The sequence below is a fragment of the Semicossyphus pulcher genome, unplaced genomic scaffold (genome assembly GCF_022749685.1).
Source record: "Semicossyphus pulcher isolate SPU_LCO1_2020_fin unplaced genomic scaffold, fSemPul1.0.p SCAF_19, whole genome shotgun sequence".
NCBI classification, from domain to species: Eukaryota; Metazoa; Chordata; class Actinopteri; order Labriformes; family Labridae; genus Semicossyphus; species Semicossyphus pulcher.
In genome coordinates this window covers 11518111-11541653 of record NW_027211692.1, presented here as the reverse complement: position 1 = coordinate 11541653, position 23543 = coordinate 11518111, and the positions used below count along the sequence as shown (strand labels likewise).

Here is a 23543-nt window from a genome sequence, read left to right as displayed (position 1 = left end):
TTAAATGTCCTCTTATATTCCTTTGCCAAACACTGTCCTAAATTCCAGCAGGTTACTTGTACAAACACGGGTTTGGCAGTCAGTTACATGGAAAGATGAGCAATGCATTTTGTAAGTGTTGGCCCATGAGTGAAAACTATGTATCAGGGTGCTGCTGGGATAAACAAGTTAGTCATCAGAAATCCCATTCTGTGGATGCAGTAGCTCACACCATGATAACACAATGCTATATAATACAACTTCATTGTTTCTTGTGGTGAAACACTGTCTGGGAAAACGGCTGAGTCACTGAATGGAAAAACCTGTTTAGTGTTAACATATTGTGTGTAATCAATTAAAATGATTATTACTTCCAGACTTGGTACAAATGGTTCTCTCCATGCTGAGTGATGGTAATTGCTGCTTCCTTGGAACTCACTTTTATGCCGTTTATCATGTTCCTTTTTATAACTAAGCACATTACCTTAGTAGATTGTTAGTCAGCATTGCAGTCCGACCAAAAAAATCCCCAAACCGACAAAAAACAGAAGAACCAGAACTGTGGGAAACAAACGGTCATGAGAACATTGAGTCGAAACGCATCATCGCAATTATTTTGGTTGGACAAGTGACAGCAGGATGAACCAACAGCACCAGGCAGCCTGCCAGGCTCGTATTTACACACAGACAGGTTGTGGCTCTGTTTCTGGCCTGAATCTTGAAATAAAAGCCAGTGGGGCTACCCGGTAAAACCCACTCAGGATTAATGTAAATGAATACGATACATGGCGAGCAAATGAGAGCGTACAGTCATCTGTAGATGACGTAGAAGAGGAACATTTACAATTCTGTCTCTGTAATGTACGCTCCATAATCTGGCAAATACTGGAATTGAAGCTTTCTTAATAGTACAGAACATGGAATTAATTTATGTCGGACATCTCTGTAGTTTATAATTTATCGTATGGACTGTCAAGACAGATCTTTCAACCTTTATTGTAGTATCCACTCTGGCCACTTTCTATGCTCACGCATTGCTAATTGGGTGGGTAAATGTATTTTTAAAGAGATTTTAACAGTGAAATCCGACTTTATTTTGTAGTTTAAATGTTTGTCTTATCACAAGAAAGTCACAGTAATGCTGATGCCAGATAATTGATATCTTTAAAAATGTGTCAAGGATCTGTTCGTCGATGGCACGCAGGTCTTGGCTGTTTGCTAAACAGAGTTAATATTGAACTTTCAATGATAGCTGTGAAAATAATGGTGGCCTAGTATTGATCAATCATGGAGCAAAGCCTTGAACATTGTAAAGGAAGACAATATAGTTGTGTTGCAACACTTAACATCTCCTTTTTAACAGGACGTTGTATTTTAAGCCTTTTTACTGTTTTAACTCTTCATCATCAACACTCTTCAATTTCTTTTTGACGAGGTCAAAGTCGGGAGGCCAAACATTTCCCTTTTTCATTTACATTCATCGACTTTCTGGGCGCAGCAAGGTTTTGGTTTCAGGGTCTCAAGCCCCCTGACAAAAGTGGAAATTACTGACCGCTAATTTAAGCTAACGTGGTGAAAACATTGTTTTAGCCAGGATGGAGGACGTTGATGACGAGGAGGATGTCAAAGAAGACTGAGCTGCATTAAAACTGTAAGTTAGCATCCTTAGCTGTAAGCTACTTCTGTTATGTGCTGTGTGCATCAGGCTAACGTTAGCTAGAGCTGGTACGCAGCTGTTAGCTAGCCGTAGTTCAGTATTTCTTTTTCCAAAGTAACATAAGATGAATCAGCTTTACCATAAAGTATTGAAGTGCCACAGTCATTGCTCAGAGCTTAAGTACTTTGTAAATTAACAGAAGCTTTTAGTGTTGACTAGAATTTGGATCGTGTTTGTCTGTGGTCGTTGCTGCGTACATTTGTTTTTTAGCCCCTGCTATTAACAATGCAGCCCCATGGCTCCCCAATCACAATCCCTGGCACCGTTTCTGTCTGCACCAGCATACTGTGTGAATTAAAAAGCCTCTGCCCTTGACTCAGGCCTGCTTTATTGCTTTTCATCATCACTGTTCTGTTGTAGGAGGACCATGATAAAGTTTCAAAGAAACTCAGATAGGGAGGACAAATGTTCCCTCTTCAAACAACTCTGAGATCACAGGGAGTGAGTTTAGCATAGAGGGTTACATGTAGCTGTTTATATGTATATGTATACTTTGGAGTGCCTTTTTTCTCAGGGCTGGGACAATCTTGTGAATTTGGATTAAAACGAAATGCGTACAAGGGCACATGTATCCACACATGTCCACGAAAGCTGTGTTTTTTCTCATCTGACAGGAATGAAGCCAGCGCTAACAGCTTGCATAAGGCCTAAAGGGAGAGCATAGAGATTCAAACACATTGTTCCTGAAGAGTTTGGCATGCAAAGGCAGCCGGCCAACGTATGTGCTTTAAACACCTACAAAATGTCACGTTCAAGAGGTAGCTTTCACATTTCTGTACTACTCATAATGTAAATTTCCTACATCTATAAACTGACGTTAGCGATGCATTAAAACCTATTTCCTGTGTTCCTTATGCTCAGTCTGAACTGTGAAATCCACAGATGCCTCTTTCCATGCAGCTCATCGTCTTTGCCTCAGCAGGGGATCATTTGCTGCTCACATTCATCATCATCGGCAGTGGAGGTCTGGATTGAGTTCCTTTTAATTATAAGAATTTGATTTGCCCCTGTAGATGTTTTGAACTCAAGAATGCGCACGCACAAAGGAATGAAACGTGACCCTTCTTTATGCGCACACACACACTCACATGAACGTGGGCTTACACGGGCTAGCACACACACTTAAAACGCATGAACACACATTCACATGTATTCACACACATTCACACTTCAGTACTCGAAGTGAATAAGTCTTCAGACTTATTCATTTCGCTACCCCAACACGCAGCAGGGTGCTGGGGGGGCCACGTGGAAGAGCACTTCACAGCATGGCTCTAGGTAGATGAAGACAACATCCACGCCCACGCACCCTCTGACACCCGTCCTCCCCACTGACAAGACGGGCCGAGTGAAGAGAGCTCCATGAAAGATTTAAAGCCAGCTGAGGTGGTCTCCCTTAGAAGCCGAGTGGAGGCCCGTGGTTGGATGGTAGAAGGAGGGAGGGAATTCCAGGGAGAATCCTGGAGTGTGTGAAGTGTGATTTTGTATTCTGAGAACAAATTTAACATTCTACCACTCAACAGCGATCAGTCTCACAGAGGCTCTCACCGAGCCTCCGTCACACTCCGGCTTCTGCAGACTGCATCTCAATAGAGTTTGATGGCTGATGAAAGGAGACACTTGCCAGCCCCTAAACACCGGCCAATTACAAACTCCAGTTTGACTTAGAGAAAGTTTGAAAAGATCATAACACAGAGGTCAGCGCTGTCACGTGGAGGCATGTGGTTCAGGTTTGTGAGATGAAGCCTGTACAAAACCTCCTCTCTATAAGAGCAACAGCATTTTTCTTTAGTGTAACCAGATATGTAATCTGCACCAAAGTAAATCTCTGAATACTTAATGACTGGATACTCAATGTTTCCAATGAGAAGACAACGTGCTAAAAAGCATTTCCCTTCCTACTTTAACACTGATAACTCTGTAGGACTGTTGCCTGAAAGACTTAAACCTGTGTGGACCTGTATCTCCCCACGCAGATGTCATGTTATAAGGTGTCTTACCTCCTGTGAAGACATGAACATAAATCTGTCTTGAAAACAAGCGTAATGAGTAATGTACTAGTGGGATAAACAACTTCCCCTTAAGTTACAACGTCTTTCTCAGACCCCTGCGGCTGTAATTCAGCTCCTCGTGCAGGCTCCCTTTAAAACGTGAGTGCATCAGAGAGTCATATTGCTTTGACAGCGAGTCCTGCCAGGAAAGCAGGCATCTCATCTCACTCTGTCACCAATAGTAAAATTAGCTTAGGCTGCAATGCAACTATAGAGGCACTTAATGCATTGGCTACATCTACACGGGGGGTTCTCGTTTCAAAGCGACATAGAGAACGAGAATCACGCGCGGAACATCTTAAAATGCATCTTACGTAGAAACAAATGGTAATGGCGGTTTGTAAAGTTGAGTGTAATATCCATTATTTCATAAGTCATGGTTGCGTCTTGGCACAAAGTTTGGTCGCACGTCCTACGTGAGCTGTGTGGCCACGCTCAGGAGGCACCTGAGGAATTTGCAGCGCGGGCCAAGGTGGGACGGTTCTGCCTCGTGAGTACACGGCGCGCGCGCTCCTGTCTCCATATCACTGACACTTAAATTAATTCTCCGGCTTCGCGGGACGGACATGCATTACGGAACGCACACGAGCAGCGACGAGAAAGCACCGAACATGCACGCCGATAACCACCAAATGACACAAAACACGTGCTGTCATATTTAGCTGGACTGGATCCAAAATTTATTCCGAGCTTTGTCGCGCGCCGGAGCTCCTCGTTAACAAGCGCGGCTCACGAGCCTTGTTTGTGTTTGCACCCTGCAGTCAGTTTCTGGGGACGCACGCTGTAAAATGAGGTTGGGAAGCATCATTTTATTTGTGGCTGTCTGCTCTTTTACCGCTTACTATATTTACGAGCCCATTCCTGAGGAGATAGAGGAGAGATGGAAACTCATGCTGACCAACTCTTTCTTCAGGAGTCTCAGCCACCTGGTAAGTAAAATACACTATATATCCCACTTCACATTAGACCTGCTGGTATTAATCATTACTTTACAAATAAGTCCTTACTGAATATCTAGCACTGTGGATGAATGAAGCCTTTTCTCTGTCACTTTAATACATGATTTAGAAATTTCTCAATTTATGAGACCAAATTAAAAAACATTTCCTGCTTTAGTTTGTTCCTTCAGGGTGTAAACATCCATTTTGCTGATGTGGATATACATGCTTGTTACACCAGATTATGTCAGATGCTAATCCATGTATTGTTTTAGTCCTGCTCACCTGTTCTAATAATAGACCCTATTAATGACCCTTAGCCTGTGCTTTACTGTAGCCCATTGTGCTGCGGCTAATATGATGGCTAATAGGTTTAAATCACCTAACTCATGCATACATAGTTGTAACATTAGTGTAACGGCGTTTAGTGGCTGTTATTTGTCAATATTAAAAGCTACACACTCCATTCAACCTCTAGAGAGGTGTTGCAGTAGTTTGTTCGAGGCAGCAGTTTATGATACGCAGTGTACAGTACATGACACTGAGAGTAAATTGTGCTGTAGAGAGATCAGTATTCTTTTGTCTGGGAATCTGTTCCTCATTGTCATTATGCTACAACTGTGCCAACAATCATACAGCCTTTCTCTTAAATGATTTACCCGATCATGCCTCTGAAGACGACTTATATTCCAGTGAAATTATTTTAGCTATATACTTTTACTATTTTACCTTCAGCCTACTTTGGAACACAGACTGATAAAACGCTTCAGTGTTCTTTTTCAGACCGACGTGAGTGCGTGATTGTAGGTACTGTAAAGCTTTTGATGAGTGTTTTAATGAGAGTGTTCTCGTCAGCATCAGCTGATGAACCTCATGCCTGCCACTGAATGCTTACCTCACCGGACATCATAGGACACAATTCATGGTTTTATAATGTTATATTAAGTCATGGATTCTCGAAAACAAGTACCCTGAAGGCACCATTGACCTTTTACCAGACAATGTTCCCTTATAGTCTGCATCTCTGCCTCTGTAATATGACCACAAATGTAGCATGCTAGCTCTTTCTATACTGAATATTAGAAGCTATAGTTATGTTAGATTGGCATAGATTGCCAAGAGCTAATACTAATGGCTTGGGAATGATGCCCAAGAAATCCTGTAATGTGTCTCTCCCAATACCTCACGCTCCGTTTCCCTTTCCAGGCAGACTTCAGTGAATTGCTCGGGCTGAAGGACTACATGGGGGTGATGTACTTCATTACTCTGCTGGAAAAGGTAGCGCCCGTGTCCGACGAGCATGTCAAGGTGACGGAGGAAACGTTCGACGGAGTGGAGGTGGTGCTGTATCAGCCAAAGCAGCGGGACGGTGACAGCGAGCTCAGGAGAGCCGTCATATACCTGCACGGCGGGGGATGGTGTCTGGGGAGTTCTCGTAAGTTGATGGGTCGCCCTGTCCTCAGAATTATGTCTGACTTTTAGGGGCGGATAGAAAGATGGATGGATGGGTAATTTAGTCTCATGATGACTTGTGTTACTATCACAAAAAATCCACTCTTGGATTGATATTAAGAATGACTTAGCACTTTTGTCGAGACTCCCTGTGATGGATATTACAACAGGACCATAAATAAATAACAAACTATCAAACACGAGCCACCGAGCTTTCCCAGCTTCCTGAGGAAATAACGCACCGTCTGCTGCAGCAGTGGGAACCCAGAGGGAGGTTTCTCTTTCTAATCCAAAACATAAAGACGTGACATGCAGTTTGACACAGCACATGCTGTTTTTGCAATCTGTTGAACCGTTGTAAGAATTACAGTAACGACGGACGTCCAGGAAGTACCGCTCGCTGCATTGTCGCCTTCATGTTACATGATGTAATGTAAGGAATGGATGGATGTTAATTATTGTGTTTTAAAATCTCTGTCACTGCAGGGATGAGTCCGTATGATCTCCTGGCCAGAACTATGGTGACTGAGCTGGATGCAGTGGTTCTTTCTGTTGAGTAAGTATTTCCTATTTTATAGCCAATTATACACAGCGGCTGTAATAAACTGCAGACACTGCTGTGTTTAATTCATGGATATCACTATTTTGCTCCAAGTTTGCTAGCATTCCCAAAGTTAAACTGTTTCCCCTACTCATTCTCTCCATCTCTCAAATCTCTGACATCACATGTGCCTGTCCTCCCTCATTAGTCACAGGCTCTGTGAGAGTGAGGACGCAGTAGAGTGAAGCTAACAGGTTTTCATTCGGGTCTCACCAGGCCTTTCCCCTCTCACAGCTCCACTCGCCGGTGTTTTTGTAGCCACGTCCGGCTCTAAATCTACTTCCAATACTCTCTCCTCTAATGCAATATTCACAGTTTGTCAGCTGCACAGATCAACAGTTACAGGAATGACCAGCACAAAGACATGAAGTCACACTTTTATTGGGTGTGTATGACATGGTTACATTTGTTGACAGATAGTAGGAGGTTTGATTGTATCAGTGGGGGGGCATTGTCTTTCTGGCTCATCCGAATTCCTGTCTGCGATGTGTTAAGGGTTCACTGAGTAATGGGTTTCACAATCTTAAAGTCAGCCATGTGTAACAACTGGCTTTTACGCCGGGAGATTTGGAGTTACCAACATACTGGAAAGAAAGTTGAGCAATTGTTTTATCGATTTAAATATTACGAAACAACAACTCTTTCTTTTTTAAAGCAGATTTCTGTTGCTTTTTATTTATTTTTATGCATCGATATCTTTAAAACATGGCCAGATTAAATGAGAAATGTTTGTAGTTGTTAAAGTAATTTAAAAAATAAGATAGTGAGGATATAAGATGGTTAATCTTCTTGCCCTGAATTTACAGCTTTTTCATTGTAATTGGCAACCTGTTATCTTTTTCCCCTGGCTCAAATTGCTGTCTATGCACATGGAATTCAAGCTCTTGGTCATGTACGCTCCAGCTTTAATCTCCACCTTTCTGCTCTTCAGGTACCGCCTTGCCCCTGCTCACCACTTCCCCGTCCCTTATGAGGACGTGTACCGTGTGGTCAAGCACTTTCTCCAGAAGGGGGTGCTGGTTCAGTACTCTGTGGACCCAGGACGCATTGCTGTGTCTGGGGATAGTGCTGGGGGGAACCTGGCAGCTGCTGTCTCTCAGCAGGTACTGAATCTATTTTTCTCTTTGGAGTGTCAGCTCTATTTTTTCTGGCTCACATGTGGAGAAAGAAGTGAAAAACAGCTCAGAAGAAAACATTCATTTAAAGAAATGTTCTCTGTTACAAATCCACTTATAATAAATAGACCAGGCAAGTGATAGGAACTAGGACGTGTCAAAACCACAGGAAACAAACTGTTTGAAAGATGTACTTTAGGGATGTTCATGATAGTGAATGGTGACTTCTTAAAAAATGCAACAAATAAGCAGCAGAAAACAATGTAAGCTTGTGGAAGTGGAGTGTGGGAGAGCCTCTTTGATGGGGACTCAAGTCTTCTACATCTTTACTTTGGCAGTCTGACAGAGATCATCTTAATGAAATTCCGCCGTAAGCAAGGTCTTCCCAGTCAGAGATGTTCAATGTGGAATTTTGAAGTTGATCCTGATGTCGTCTTTGAAATGCTTCTTCGACTCTGCGAGCGTTTAGTTGTCAGTGCAGGAGCGGTTTTGCCGCGTGCCAGGAATGTGTAGTAAGTGGCCTGTCGATCTCGGCTGGTTTTCAATGATGCTGGCGCCAATCCTGATGTTTGATTCATCGAGAACACTGCTGCATCTCTGGTGCACTTTTCTTTCCAGCTTATACTATGCTTTACTGTACAGCTTCTCTAGGTAGTCAAGAATTCTGCACCATATAGATGTTGGGAAGATAATTGCCTTGAGAATGGAATTGAGTTTTTTAGACCTTGTTTACAGCAGACGCAGTGGTGTCGATGTTGAAGAGATGTGACAGTTATGCTGCTTCTCATCAGCTCAGTGCGAGGTGAACTGGCCAATTCAACATCACTGTTTAAGGCCGTGGAGAACTTATCGTGTTGCCCCATGGAGAGTAGCTGTTTCAATAATAAAGTGCGTTATTTTCAGCTCTACGAGCACAAAGCAGGTCTCAGGATACCTTATTAGTAGATGTCTGGAAGCAACACTGGTATGATACCAGATTCCAGGGGTCTGACGTCAAGCTTTGAGTTAAGGATCTGTTTGCTTCAAGGCAGGAGCCAGTTTGCATTGTCACGAGGCTGATCCAACCTTAAGGGATAATGCTGTAGCAACAACGAATCCAAGTTAGCCAATGAAGAACAATGGTTAAGATTAGATCGTTTTGGCTAAGGAGCTTGTTAAGGCGGGGCGACTGTGGCTCAGTCGTAGAGTCGGTCGTCTCTCAATCGGAAGGTTCGAGGTGCGTTCCCTGACTGCTACATGTCAAAGTGTCCTCGGGCAAGACACTCAACCCCAAATTGCTCTTGATGGCATATCTGTCGAGTATGAATGTGCATAGATATTGAGAGGAGATTTGCACACGTAGTGTAAAAGCACTTTGAGTGGTCTGAAGACCAGAAAAAGTGCTGTAGCAGTACAGTCCATTTACCATTTAAAGTAGTTCTGTTTTGGTGCACAGCTGTACTGTCTTTCCAATTTAGTTTTCCCACTAAATCCGTGGGTTGAGTTTGTTTTAGGACTTCATAGAAACAGACTTGCTGTGCGTCACCATTGTTCCTGGATTAGATTCGACCAAAGACATGTTCAACGGCACGGTGAAGAGACAGCTAAAAACAGAACTCTGGTTAATTTAGTACTTCCTGTAATCAGCAATGACTGGTTTGGTCAGATGATGCTGGTTTATTTTTTTAAAACCTCCAGTTCATGTTTAATTTATAAAAAAAATCTATTTTTAAAATCTCTTTCAGTACATGCTAACGACTCTGTCTCTCCTCACAGTTACAAAAAGAGCCTGGACAGCAGGTTCAGCTTAAGGCCCAGGCACTTATCTACCCTGTGCTGCAGGCCCTGGATCTTAACACGCCTTCCTATCAGCAGAATCAGGACATGCCCATTCTGCCGCGCACCCTTATGGTGCGTTTCTGGAGTGAGTACTTCACCAGCGACAAAGCCTTTTTCAGAGCTATGATGGCCAACACCCATAATAACCCTGAGTCCTCCAGCCTGCTGAAGTTTGTCAACTGGAGCGCCTTCCTGCCAGAAACATATCATGGCAAGTACAACTACAGCGCTCCTGCTGTGGCAGAAGGAATCAGGGAGGCAGCCGGGCTGGACGGACCGTCTCGATCTCTAGCTGACCCGAGGGCGTCGCCCCTGCTGGTTCCAGACAAGGACTTACACTTTCTGCCAAAAGCCTACATTCTGACATGTGAGTATGACGTTCTTCGAGATGATGGGATCATGTATGTCACGCGGCTCCGTGCTGCTGGCGTTGAGGTGACACATGAACACTACGACAAAGGATTTCACGGAGGGCTAATGTTCACCGTGTGGCCAACCGACTTCCTGATTGCACGCCGCATGACAGACAACTATATCAAATGGCTGAAAGAAAACTTGTAAAAACTCTCGACTCAATCAGTATTCATTCCAGTTTTTCCAAACAATGCACCATTAGTTGGTAATGTGCACATTTCCCCCCATCTAACGTTTAACTATTTGTTATTTCTTTGTCTTTGTATGTGCTTTTTTTTCTGTAAATATGTAGAGATTGTCTTAACTTCCTCTTTCTTTAGATTCATTAGATAGATAATTATACATAGGATGATTTGAGTAAAAACACAGTCACAATCAAATGGTAGCATTATGATTTTCTGTCCTAAAAACACAACACTACACAAACCTGAGGGGATGATCTAACTGTGAAATATTACAAAAATTGTTTTCTGGATGTGGCAGCTGCTCATTCTTGTTTCCCACCGAAGGACCTGTTAGCAGATTAGCTCGATATAATACTGCAAGTAGGAAAAGCATACCACAAAAAGACCACTGTCTTTCCCACATGGTGTTTTAGGAATCCAGCTTAGGTCTTTGCTAGGTCAGAAATGATTTTCAGAGCAGTAAAACCTTCACGCAACTGTGGCCAAAGCTAACATGTATTTACTGTTTGCAAAACCAAAACTGACATTACGCCACAGATTATCTTCTGTTAAATACAGCATCACATGTTTTCACAAGAATAGCCATTAGTTGTGTAACCCATCACATTGAGCAGAGGCAGATTCTCGCTGGTATGGTTTCACTTACAGTATCCTCAATCCTAATGCATCGAGTCTTATCCACACTCTTTCAGAATTATATATTTGACGTCGCCGTATATGCCGTTGAAAAGCATCAGTGTTACAAATGATGAAAATTCCAAAGAGATTTTCATTTATAAGTGTTGTAACAATACACCTCCAAACAGTCTTCACACCATGTCAACACATTTCTATTGAGCTTAAGTGGTTGTGATGTAGGAATAGGGCAATGACAGGGGAAAACTTTCAATAGCGTAATTAGAACTCTGTAAGAGAGCACAGTTTCTAAGTCCTCAGTCAACTTGTAGTCCCTGAACCTGTGCTCGAGCAGCAAAATTAAATAGAGCATAATTTCCTCTGAGGCCCAGCGATAATATAAGTCGGCTCGAAACAATTCTCTTGTCTCTTCATTTTATCTCTCTATCTGTAGGTGTCATCACCCTTTGACTTATCAACACACTAAGTGGCTGTCTAAAAGATAACAGGGAAGTAAAGGGTACCAAAATATAATCCTCACTCTGAATGTCTCTGTTCTTTAGTGTCTCATGGTTCTTTAAGCTTTACTGTTTACATTAAGAATCACAGCTCATAACTGAAAACTGAAAGTCTTAGTTTTTGTTTTAAGGAATGTCATTGTTCCAGTGTGTTCCACTTTTTGGTTTTTTTTTAAAACTATTTTCACAAAGAAAATACACGACGCCATGTATTTTTTCAACAACTGACAGCTTTACAGCTTTTATTTTTGCTACATTCTCAAATGTAAATATGAATACTTCAAAATGTGTTTTTTTGAACTTCCTTGAGAAATTATAATTTGCATCATATTTAATTTTATCTGACAATAAATTGACTTGTCCTTTATCGCCTGATCAGTTGTACTTTTTGTGTTCAGAGAGAAACACGTACTAGAATAGATCTTTACGTTACATGTTACATAATGTTAATAAAGTACATAACACTGAGGGAACGTAAACAGGATGATATGCTGAGAAGGATATTGTATAGACTGACTCAGACTTAATCCACTTGGTGCCACTTAGGTAAGGTAGTCCCTATGGGATCTGTTGAGTGTTCATAAGCCGCGAGCGTGAGTACAGTTGATCTGCAAACAGACTGCAGACCACTGAGCACACCTACACGTGTTCCATCCAAGAGGATTGTAAAAATAAAAACGAGCTGAAAAGAGAAGAGCCTGATGCACGAGTGCGAACAAACCATTTATACACAGGATGATTCAAATAGGTCAGCCTCGTTCATCAGGACACAATAAACAAAACACTCCACGCCTCCTGGGTGTAGAGTGGTCTATTTATGTGCTACACTATGCTGGCCTCGTGTGCAGGTGTGTACTGTAAGTATGCATGTACTTATTTATTCTTCTGGTACTGTTTACACATTCTTTCAGTGCTACGGAGGGCTAATAACAGTAACGTGAAATGGATTATGGCAGATGAATCCTGGAAACTGTTCATGTATAGTTGTTTTGCATGGATTATACCTAAATACAGTATGTACAAATACATACTGTGTTCATGCACAGGAATGTTAGTAAGCATACACACAAAGCTACTGCAAATATTTCCTTTGTGTAAACATGATTCTCACGTTTGTTGCAGCCCTTTTCATACGGCTTAAAATTGAATCGTGTCATTGTAAAATACTGCAAGTTTGAAGCCACAGCAAGTCGAAGTAGGTTTGTTTTCCTTTATTATTTTTTTATCTCTGAAATATGCTAATAGCCAATTACAATAGTCATATTTTTCTTCATCATACAACATTTTTGTTGCTAAGAATAACTGCATTTTTAAGACGCTACAAGCAACACACAGTAACTTTCCTTAAATAACCTGCATAAAGACCATGTGTCCCATGTGCCTCTAGTGCTGTATTTCAATATATTCCTAAGATTATAGGGACATATAATAAAATCTTAAAAGCGTTATTACATTAGGATATTATGTTACTGGGCATATGGAGCTGCAGATTTTCTATGTGTCCTCACATGTACTTTTCTGCACCTTTTTCTCACTGGCTCCGTCTCAATATCTCCCCTCTGGCTTCTCTCGTGAAACTTTAAACACATACAAACAGACCAAAGCCCAATACTGCAGCCTTGTGGGTTTTTTTCCCTGCGCTTTTTTCCTGGAGACATGCCAGTGTCAATGAAATATTGGATCAAGCATGGTGTGATTAGTCATGACTGAAAGAGAGCACCTGATCCTGTCAGTTGTATTGAAGGCCTATGAAGTGTACTTTTATAGGGATTCTGGTAAGTAAGCACCAAAGGTCGCTGACAGCCTAATATGAAAGAGGTCTTTATGAGACCTGAGTGATGAGAATGGTATTACAATATAGTATAGGGTTTTAATACAACAGCACTTAAGCATGCTTTAGGGTAACACGTTTTTGTGTTAAAACAAGAGCTTGACTCAAAGTTTTCCATACTGAAATAACATTTTTAAAGCAGTTAAAGGTGGGGATATAATTATTTTTTTCAATGTGAGGTCCTGGGTAATCTGGTTGGTGATTTTTATTCAGTTATTATTATTTAGTGTTGGTATTTCAAACCTTGAAAATGGAAGCAAAAGGGAGAAAAAGGAAGGAAATGTTGTAATATGGACAGTGGAGTGACTGTGTAACATCTCAAAGTAAACATCTTAGCCAACACTAACATTTGTGCTATTACTCAAGAAGAAAAACTTAAGAAGCACACCTTTCAGCTTATCAAAACCCTTCTATTGCATAAGTGTCAGTCACCCAGGTGCCATTTTGGTTTAAAGTGCTGACGCTACTCAGGAAATAGCACAGTAAACCTTTGGGAAATAGAGAACCTTCTCAAAATTAAAATTAAAATCCTGCTGACGCCTCAGTTCAAAAGGACAAAATGTAAACAGCTTCATGACTCAGCAAGGAGGGATCACTTACGGCCACGAAAAAACAAAGAAAACAGATCAACTCCTGAAACTGCTGTTCTTGACTGATTTACAGGAAGATTACAGAATCATAGTCTGCTGTGTGTGAAAACTAATGCACTTTTTATAGATGAGAAGGAGAACATCCCATTTTGCAGATACAATGGATTGAGAGTGCCGAGGAAAACTTAAAGAAATAATCACAGAATTAGCTGTACAAGTTTCAATTACAAAGGAAAACTTTAATAAATACAGGTGTTGATATTGATTGAAAGTGTAAATGTAAGTGGAGTGCAGTCAGAAAGCTACTGTACATGGTATGGTATCTGGCATCTTGGGTGTTACTTGATCAAACCCCACAAACAAACGTGTATCTAAGCTCTGAAGAGACTGGGCTGTGTCAATAATGAGCCAGGGTTTGCTGGTGGCAAAATGAATTTGGCGAAACTAAGACTACAAATGTGACTGTGGCTGTTATTACTACATAGGCTACTAAACTGATAGCTGTGTCAGCAGTGATTGAGCATGAGAAATTGAGATCAAGACGAGGTCAAAACCTCGTATGTGGCTGACCGCATCAGGTTAATGTGCGCTTTTCTGGGCAATGTGTTACAAGGACTGTCTTTATGAGGCCGAAGACAACGTGTTTGAAAGCAGGTGAGGACAGCGGAGAAGCAGCCCCGCCTACTCCCCGAACAAAGTATCCAGAGCCATATAGACAGAGAGTCGCGTCAGCGGAGATCCAATATGCTCCATGATCCACCATTGCGATGTCGCAATTCTCTCTCTATGGCTGGGAAAGTACCGTCACTCACTCACTCACTCAGTTACTCAGTCAGTCACATACAGACCCGTGTGTAGGGCTGACCCCGGCGGTCAGCCAAAAAACATGCTCTCAAGTTGCAATGCAGACTAATCTCAAAATCAGCATTCAGACTGCTCCTAAAATTGTCTTGGTACCAAAACAGTAGTATGGCTCTCTTTGGAAGTCATTCTGGATATAATCCTGGTACACTACTGTCAATGAGGACGAAACACCAGGATCAAAAGCAGACATTTTGAAAACAATTATATTAATTTGACTTGGCCACTCATTAAGAAAAGCTTATGTTCAACTTGTGTACAATCAAAAGAAAAGAATAATAGGAGATGGCTGAATACTTCTATCCATCCATCCATCCATCCATCCATTATCTTTACCACTTATCCTGTTAAGGGTTGCGGGGGCTGGAGCCTATCCCAGTGTAATTGGGCGAGAGGTGGGGCACACCCTGGACTGACTCACCAACAATCACAGGGCTGACACACATAGACGGCAGCCTTTCACGCTCACATTAAGAAAAGTACTAGCCAATTATCCTTATTATATATTATAGTTATATTTTATTACATTAAAGTGATACAATTCAATGCTGACTTAATAGACAAAAAACAGTAGTAACAATGCCAAAACATGCCTCTCCGGTTTGATATGACTGCAAATATTGATGAGTACGCTTTTCCAATAAATACACATACAGCAACATACCAGCTCATACATACGCAATAGGGCACTAGTTTTAATAATTACCCCAGACCGGCATTTACAAAGTTATTTACATCAAATGACTCCATCTACATGCATCTTTATGGACATCCTGACATGTTTTTATCACTTGTAATCATGCTGTTTGATTGAATATGGTGTCTTCAACAAACATCATGTCATTCACATTATTAAAAAGCACAACATATGTTCTGGTAAGACCAAAATGTCAATTGACTGTTGAAATACTGGACATTTTTGCAACATGTAAATTGATATAAAACACTAAAGTAAAGAAAAACGTTTGACACAAAACAATATGTGAAGACAGACGTGTTTGGGTCTACTACTTGTGTCTCAGGCCGGTTCTCTTCGCTGCTCCGTCTTTCTGACCAGCTTTCTGAACTTAGAAAATAGGAGCTCTCTGAACTTGTCTCCCATGAGGAAGTAAAAGACAGGGTTGATGACACTGTGCAAGAAGGCCAACGGACGGGTCATAATGTACAGTGCCTCTATGTACATCTTCGTACACGGCTGCAGTCCTGCCCAGTCCTGCCGGGATGCTATTCTCACATTCCTCAGCACATGATAGGGAGTGTAAAGAATCAGAAACATGGCTGCCGCTGATACAACAACCCTGAGAGGCCGCTTGTACGATGCTGTCCTACGCTGTAGAGCCCTTTCCTGGACACGCAGCAAATGTGCAATTTGGTAGGAGAAACCACAAAGTCCAAGCAGAGGGATGATGTAACCAGTCACGGTTAGCCCCAAGCTGTACCCTAATGGATTGATGTCTCCTTTAAGGCTGGCAAAATCCCTGCAGAGACTCAGGTTCTGAATCTGCAGGTCTTTGACCATCAGTGCTATCATTGGAGCAACTTCCACATTGACAGCAAGCCAGCTCAGGCCTGTCACGATCAGGGCTGCTTGGCGGCTCTGCAGGTAATGGTTCCGTGTTGGATGTCTTATGAGCATGAAGCGGTCCATGCTAAGCCAAACCATGAAGAGGATGGAAGAGTAAAGATTCACGTGCAGGATATAGCGGTTGATAACGCAAGAATAAGGACTGGTCTCTGATTGGCCGTGCGCATAGAGGTATGAGAGGCGTGGAAGTGTGCAGAGGAAAATAAGGTCGGACACTGCCAGGTTGAAGAGATAAATATTGTAGCTCTGCCACTCCTGCAAACAACATATGTAACCGAGCACAACCAAAAGGTTTCCAGGGAAACCAATGGCGAATTCTATGCCATAAAACGGTGACAGGTAGTACTTCTCCAGCACGTCATCTATCTGTGCACAGTCGAGCACCTAGAGCGAAAAAGAGGAGAAAGGAAGGCGGGGGAGGGGAGGAGAAACGAAAGGTGTGACTAATGATAAAAACAAACTCTTTGAACTTTAAAAGCAGAGACAAACATTCAAAACAACTTAAATATTGTAATTTTTAGGATTAAGACTTACCATGCTGTAGCTGCTGTAGTAGAGGTTGCTGGTAGAGAAAATCGAGAGTACCACCATGAGCCGGTGAGGCCACTATCTGTACACTGGAAACAGTAAACACTGAGTTATGAGGGTGCTGGCGTCTCTAATATGACATGATAGGAAAATACAACCACAATAGCTATTTCACTTATGCCAAGGAGACACGTGCACTTTGAATGTCTTTTGCATACATGATATGAAAAGATGACATCATCAACACCTCCTAGAAGACTTCACTTGTCTAACTGAAAAAAGTCTATTTATACGCTGAGTCTAGCAAGTCAAATTGAGAATGTTGCGTGGCAACATTTTTTTTTTTTTCACTGAAAGTCTGGAGCAGCAGCTTTACTGGACAACATCTATATTCAGATATGCTACCTTAATCTTTCAGAGGTGGCTATTGCTGATTAAAAATCCACTGTCCAAGAAACAATGTTCAACTGTTTCACAAAAATTATTACGGATACTTCTCCTCTCCCTTGTCAGTTGTTTATGTGTGTCAAGCTCAAAGTAAAAATGTGTCTGTGAGGAGAATGAAGATTTTCAATATGTTAAGCAAAATGTGTGGTTGAAACACACGCCTTTGTGATTACATCAAAGAGTCTAGATATTTTGAAGCAAAACGTTTAACACGACGAGTAGGAATTCTAAGTTTAGTCTAAAGTTGTACTTACGATCTCCTGAGAGCTGATGGAAGAGGCTCTTGAGTAAAGATGAAACTGAAAAAAGAAAATATGGGTGTCAAAGTTAAAACTGACCAAAACCACAAGATGTTTTTCTTTTCTTCTTCAGCATAACTGACCAATTTGTACTTCCCACCTCTTTCTTTTCTTTTCTTATTATTATTTATCCCAGTTTCACTGCAGAATACCTCCTTAAAAAGATCATGGGTAAATGTAAATCCTAAAGCTGAACTGCGTGCTAGATGCTTACAGTCAAGTTACACAAGCTATCTATTTCCCTTTTATCGTGGGCTGTATCTTTAATCATGTCTGGATCATTTTCACATACACCCTCAATTTCCCGTTTCTGTTTTGGTAAACTAATGCACCCACACATTTCCTTTAATGGTCACACACTTAAGTTTCAAATCGGCAATCTTTTCTCCATTAACATGCATTCTATTGACCTATTTCAGTGTATATAAATAAATGCATTTACTTAGACTTAGGACTGTAAGTATTTACTATTTCACATTATTACATATTTTATTTTAAAAAGTTCTCAATTTCACATTCAAAATATCGCTTTAATCAAACCATTATTTATTCAGTTATTTCAATAACGTTGAGTCTCTCACCAAACTGTGATCCACCATGTCTCTGGCATGTGGATTTATTGTCTATAGATGAAAGTTTAGAGCTCCATGGTAGTAGTATTTTAGAATACAATGTAAAAAAACCCAACAACTTAAAGTTTAGATGATGCTTTCAAATGCAGTATTGTGTCATCTGCACAGTTATTTTTAGGCCTACTTCTCATGTCTTGAGAGGGGTGAATTCCTGAGATGTGTCAGAAAGGCTCCAGGAAGTCAAACTTTCTGCAGTACGTATGTATGTATGTAAATGTTTCCTGACCTGCGTAACCTCTGCTTTACTTAAGTCAACAAATTAAGCCGCATATTATTCCTCACCACCTAAAGGATCGGTAAAACTATTCAAATTATATTTAAATGCACACCTTATATGGAGCAAGGGCCAAGGTCTCGAAACAGAAATATTTTATAGGAAACTATGTGATGAAATATAGAAAAAATGTTCCAGTATTTCCATTTCCATTAAGTAAAAGACTGAACAATGATTTTGACCATGTGTACCTTTTTAACTAATAATCCACTTTGCTTAAAGCAAGTGATTTCAGACAAAGAGCTGACTCTCACCAGTGTAAGAGTGGCGCAACCCAAAACTGATCCCCTTCTTGTGTGTTTGTGGACATAAAGTGGGCAACTTGCATTCTGTTCCTTTGGAATTGAACACAGTGGTTTAACATGCGGCTTGAAAACATCTGAGAAATGCTCTCCTCGCATGAGAGAAGAGTCTTAAGGCCTTAAATAACTTTCAATAGTTCTCTTACGCAAACAGTGTTTTCAAACAGTCCTGTTTGTAATTCAGTTATCTTTAACCGTGTTCTCTTTTCTTTGGAACGTACGCAGGATAACAAAACAGTACCCCAATGATGACTTTTGAATTTTTTTGTCTTATGATCTGAAGCACCTTCTCTGTTTCAAACGCCCTGATCTTGTTGATGCTGATTCCGATAGAGAGCCTACTGTATATTTTGGCAACACAGCGTACAACGGTCAGCCTTTAGAAAGCACATGATCTACTGCTGAGAGACATGTGAGACAGGGTAGATTTTCTTTTTAACTTACCCTGCAGGGAAAGTAAGCTAGGTATAATGGAATTGGCATGTCCTTAAGAAACCCAGCCTGTGACTGACGTTAGTTTGTTTGGATATATTACCGGGGGATTAAGACTAATCTTACAGCATTCCTGTGCTTTAGTGGTGTTAGGCTGTGTTCTAGTGGAGGCCAACTGTGGGGCAATGACATGAGTCTTATTTTTTTATGCTAACTTGGCTTTATTTGAAATTCTATATAATGAGAGTGCCCTCTGGTGGCAGGTCACTGCAAACAAAGTATCAGAGGCTTCACAGATTGTCATTTCACACCTGCTTCTTGAGTCTTGATAATTTATAGTACCCGCGCAAGAGTCAGGCTTCTGGAGGTTTATGGTTTAACCATTCAAAGTAGTTCTCATATTGTAAGGATTACAGATTCAGCGTGTCTACATATTGAATGTATATTTACAGTATATGGCAGTTGAAAATGACCAGGAGTGACTAACAGTACTCAGTATTACTGTTGGAAGTCGAAGAGATGAACATAAGGAGCCTTGGGACTGGAAAGACACTCAAGTATTAGAACGTGCAGCATCCCAATCACCAAACAATATTGTTCTCTTTTATGTTTTATAGCCTTCCCATGACCTTCAATTATCTCCAGCCCTGCAGAGGGGGTCTGGATACTGGCCAATAAATCATCCCCTCTAACACTCACTGATGCCATATTTCTTCATATCTCTATTTTAGACAAAGTCTGAAGGCCTATGGCATCAGCAAGTGGATTAACTTTTATCTAAAGGCCCATAAGGCCTCTGTGTTTGTTTGTGGGTTTGGGCAGTACTTAAGAATAAAAGCTAAACAACTAAATAATACACTGTACTCTCGAGTAGTGGTGCCCCTATAAATGTAGCAATGTTTTGTTGCAACCCCCTCATCCCTAGTTTTCTATGTCTACTGCAGGTGATTAGAGCAAATAAAGGGATTAAGGGATTTTACTCTTGTGCTTTCTTTAAACTACTTTAAGAGTCCTAAATATGTAATTTAGACTAAATTAGAAAATTAAGGAAAAAAAGAGGTTAAGACTACAGAAAAATAAACATGACTCTGTGTAACAGAATCTCTGTTTAGTCGTCATGTAACCACTCATATGTCCAGCGGTCCTTGTGACAGCCCTGATGTCCAGTTTATAAAACGCTGAACTAAACTACCTGCTAAATCGGTCATTTAATTTAAATTTGACAACAGCTGCAGAAAAACACAGCAGTCTCTTGCCCTCATGTATGTGTTTGTAGTGTTGTGGTAGGTATATAAAATGTGTAGGTAAATACGACTATAAGATGTTGAAGAAAGATAATAAAAATCTGAAAATTATACTCCTAATTCAAGTGAGAGCCACCATCAGGGCAGGTCACTCACCAGCCCTAACTGGTCATTTACAAAGTGAATCCAGCAGAGGGCAGTCTTAACCCAAAGCTCAGACAGAGGGCTATGACTCCACAAGTGTCCTGCCTCATGTTAATGGAAAATTACATTAGTGGAATTATGTCACAACAACAATAGTAGGAAAAAACACATCATCATCAATAATGTATGAAAAGTATGATTCAGCCAGACAATACTTTGAATCGAGGCCTAATTGATGCCAGGTAATGGAAACAAGCTGGAAAGGGAGACAGAATGATAAGAGAGGAGTAATGGATAGCTTGAGATGGTCCAGTTCGTCCAGGGTGGACCTGTGCCATCTGTGGGCAACAGTCCCCACATAGCTTGTAAATGTGTTTGTGTGTGTGTTGCACATGTCGGCGAGTCTGTCTGTGAAATGAAGAAATGAAAAGGTGATGGACTGTATCTGCCACTTTCACTTGTGCTCATTTCTTCCTCTCCACCTTAGATTGGCAATTTGTCCTAAATGTACCCTGACACACACACTCGCACACACACACACACACACACACACACAGAAAGAGAGAGACAAACAAGAGAGACCCTAAGGGATCACAAAACATCACTTCTGCTGATCAAATATAAGTAAATTACTCGGCCTCACAATTGGTATTATTTTAAGTAGATTGCAAAGTGAATGAGTGTGTGTCTCATGTTGGTCCATTGTGAGCGAGTGTTCCCATTAGCCCCTGTAGCTTAAACTGTCCCACTTCTGGAAGGTGACACACTTAGAGCTTTAGCGCCACAACTCTACGCTAATTATCAACATGGTTCACATTCGACAGTTAGTTAATTAGGTCACAACCCGATGTAGGGAGCGGGCTTATGACTGTTTAACTGTCTATCACATGAGATGGAGGCAGATAAAGTGACAGATTTAAAGGAGACGTAGCATCTCTTTGCTGCATAATGCTACATCAGTTAAGCTAGGTCCAAAAGTGAGTGCAGCACTCTAACTCTGCACTTTCTGTGACCTCCCCTCTATTTTCCTTTTATAATCATCCCAACCTCCCATCTCATTCTTTTTCAATCACATCTCCTTTATTTTCTTCCAAACTTCAACTTCCAATGTGTTCTCACAGGCTTGAGTCGGAGGCTGTTTTAATAATTCATCCAATGTTTCAGCGGCAGTCAAACTAGCATGCTGAGACAGGGGTGAGATTGAGGGCTTCACCTGCTCCCGTCCCTTTTATTTGGTAGCAGACTGGTTATGCAAACTTCGTCCTTAAAGGCCCGAAACCGTTTGTTGTCCTGTTTCAAACGTGTGTGGTCATTTCATTCCAGTGAAACATGATCATTAGCTCGGCTAGCTATTCCTTTTTCTGGCCAATTTACTGTACAGTTTCACTTCAGTGGGTGAACCACCGAGACTCATGCCGTTTTATCTGTGTCAGAGACACTGTCAAATTAAGTTCTTCTTCCTCCTCCTCCCGACTACAGCAGGGAGGACATAAAATCCATCCCTAATGAAGAAAGTTACTGTCGAAATGTATCATAAACTGACATTTCTGGAACATTTCCACACACACACACGGTTTTCCTTTTGAAGCCCCAATGAAAACTGACTGATGTTATGATACCACGTCACGTCAGGGCTTTTATTTTGACAGATATTGTAATGAAATAGTGAGAACCCCTCCTCATGTTCTACCAGGTAAAGTCTTACAGGTGTCTTGGGACCCTGAATATGCACCCTGTGCTTCTTTACTGTTTTGCCCTATTGTGGATATATTTCATTTTCAGTCACAGAAGCTCTGGAGGCTTGTTTTACACACGCTGGTTGGTATATGCTGTGTCAGGCTTTCTCAGCGTTACTGATATGATTGCCTCTGCCGTCTACTGGGACGTATAAATTCAAAAAAACCTCTGTCAGGTCAGCTAAGCGTCAGCTAATCGCTACGCTAGTCACTGGACACGTTGCAGAGCTAAGACTTCCTGGCCTCAACGGGGGCTGATATCTGACCCTGCCATGTTTTCACTTCAGCCTCTGATAGCCAGCTCTCAGGGTCGGTCAAGCAAAGCTAATGTCAAGCTTTGGCTTTAGCTAAATGCTCTGGTACAAAACGCTGCTTTAACGCTGCATTGCTGTGTTCTACGCCTAAAGCAGCCTTTTAAATAATGCATGGTAAGCGTACCAGTTTTTATACATTAACAATCCAAAAGGCAGTTAGCAGCTGCCTGCTTTTCATTTTCCTAAACGGTAGCTTGAGTGACTCTTTGTGGATTTTTCACAAGCTATGAAACTTGTTACCAACATTAAAGTGGCAGCTGTGTGACACGCAGGGGTGCTCTCCGAACAGCAGCATCTGCGTGTGATTTGCCTCCTTGTCACACTGAGCTCACGTGAATCGCTATCATTCATTTCGGCAGGTGGCAGTTTTCTTTACAGGAGCTTTTTTTTCCAAGCGCACACACGCACGCACACGCACTCTGCACACCTCAGGGCCTTTTCAAAGTCTTCTCTTGTTTCATTACCGGCATCACCAGGTTTTTACCGATGTGAACATTACCACACCGCGCAGAAAATAATGGCCCTCCTGTTCTGTGTCTTGACTTGATGACATCATACCACTTATGTGGGGGAACCTGGGAGCTGTGAAACAGGTTATATTATGTCAAACACATTGTAATGGTTTAGCAGGGTGAGTAGAGACAATGAGTGTCTTGTAAGCCTCAGCGGTGATTTGCGAAACACTGTTCATCACTTTAACAGCGAGGGGGGAAAGTAGGCTTTATTTCTCAGATTTCCAACGACTCTTACAGCGCATCAGCTCTCTTGTCACTCCTTTTCTGCGCGGCTTGAGTCGGCAGCTCTGTCAGCTGACAGTCAAGTGTGGGCTGACGACAGAAAACGTCCATTTCCAACACTGACATCAGCCTTTCTTTCTCTTTTTTTTTTTTTTTTACTCCCTTTCCCCATCCTCTTCATTCT

General features: G+C 41.4%; 2 protein-coding genes across 3 annotated transcripts; one reads left to right on the top strand and one right to left on the bottom strand.

The window, feature by feature from the left end:
• Positions 1-4379: 4379 nt before the first annotated feature.
• On the top strand, positions 4380-11721 carry aadac (arylacetamide deacetylase). The gene is made up of 5 exons (XM_069668643.1): positions 4380-4676; positions 5892-6120; positions 6624-6693; positions 7670-7841; positions 9609-11721. The coding sequence occupies exons 1-5, from the start codon at positions 4536-4538 to the stop codon at positions 10230-10232; spliced, it is 1236 nt and encodes a 411-aa protein (XP_069524744.1). The 5' UTR covers positions 4380-4535; the 3' UTR covers positions 10233-11721.
• A 3517-nt stretch (positions 11722-15238) lies between these two features.
• On the bottom strand, positions 15239-17759 carry LOC138597329 (succinate receptor 1-like). Of its 2 annotated transcripts, none has more exons than XM_069668919.1 (4): positions 17628-17759; positions 17500-17544; positions 16805-16887; positions 15239-16654 (listed from the first exon to the last, which is right to left on the bottom strand). In XM_069668919.1, exons 3-4 carry the CDS (start codon positions 16859-16861, stop codon positions 15704-15706), a joined length of 1008 nt encoding a protein of 335 aa, XP_069525020.1. In that variant the 5' UTR covers positions 16862-16887; positions 17500-17544; positions 17628-17759; the 3' UTR covers positions 15239-15703. The 2 variants fall into 2 exon arrangements, with proteins under 2 accessions (XP_069525020.1, XP_069525019.1); XM_069668918.1 differs by having other exon boundaries at positions 17645-17759.
• Positions 17760-23543: the final 5784 nt, after the last annotated feature.

Excerpts from the sequence above, each read along its gene's own strand:
- aadac (XM_069668643.1), top strand. The coding sequence starts at position 4,536 with ATGAGGTTGGGAAGCATCATTTTATTTGTGGCTGTCTGCTCTTTTACC. Across the intron at positions 4,677-5,891 it reads TCAGGAGTCTCAGCCACCTG|GCAGACTTCAGTGAATTGCT; the intron begins GTAAGTAAAATA and ends TTCCCTTTCCAG. Across the intron at positions 6,694-7,669 it reads GCAGTGGTTCTTTCTGTTGA|GTACCGCCTTGCCCCTGCTC; the intron begins GTAAGTATTTCC and ends TCTGCTCTTCAG.
- LOC138597329 (XM_069668919.1), bottom strand. The coding sequence starts at position 16,861 with ATGGTGGTACTCTCGATTTTCTCTACCAGCAACCTCTACTACAGCAGC. Across the intron at positions 16,655-16,804 it reads ACTACAGCAGCTACAGCATG|GTGCTCGACTGTGCACAGAT; the intron begins GTAAGTCTTAAT and ends TTTTCGCTCTAG.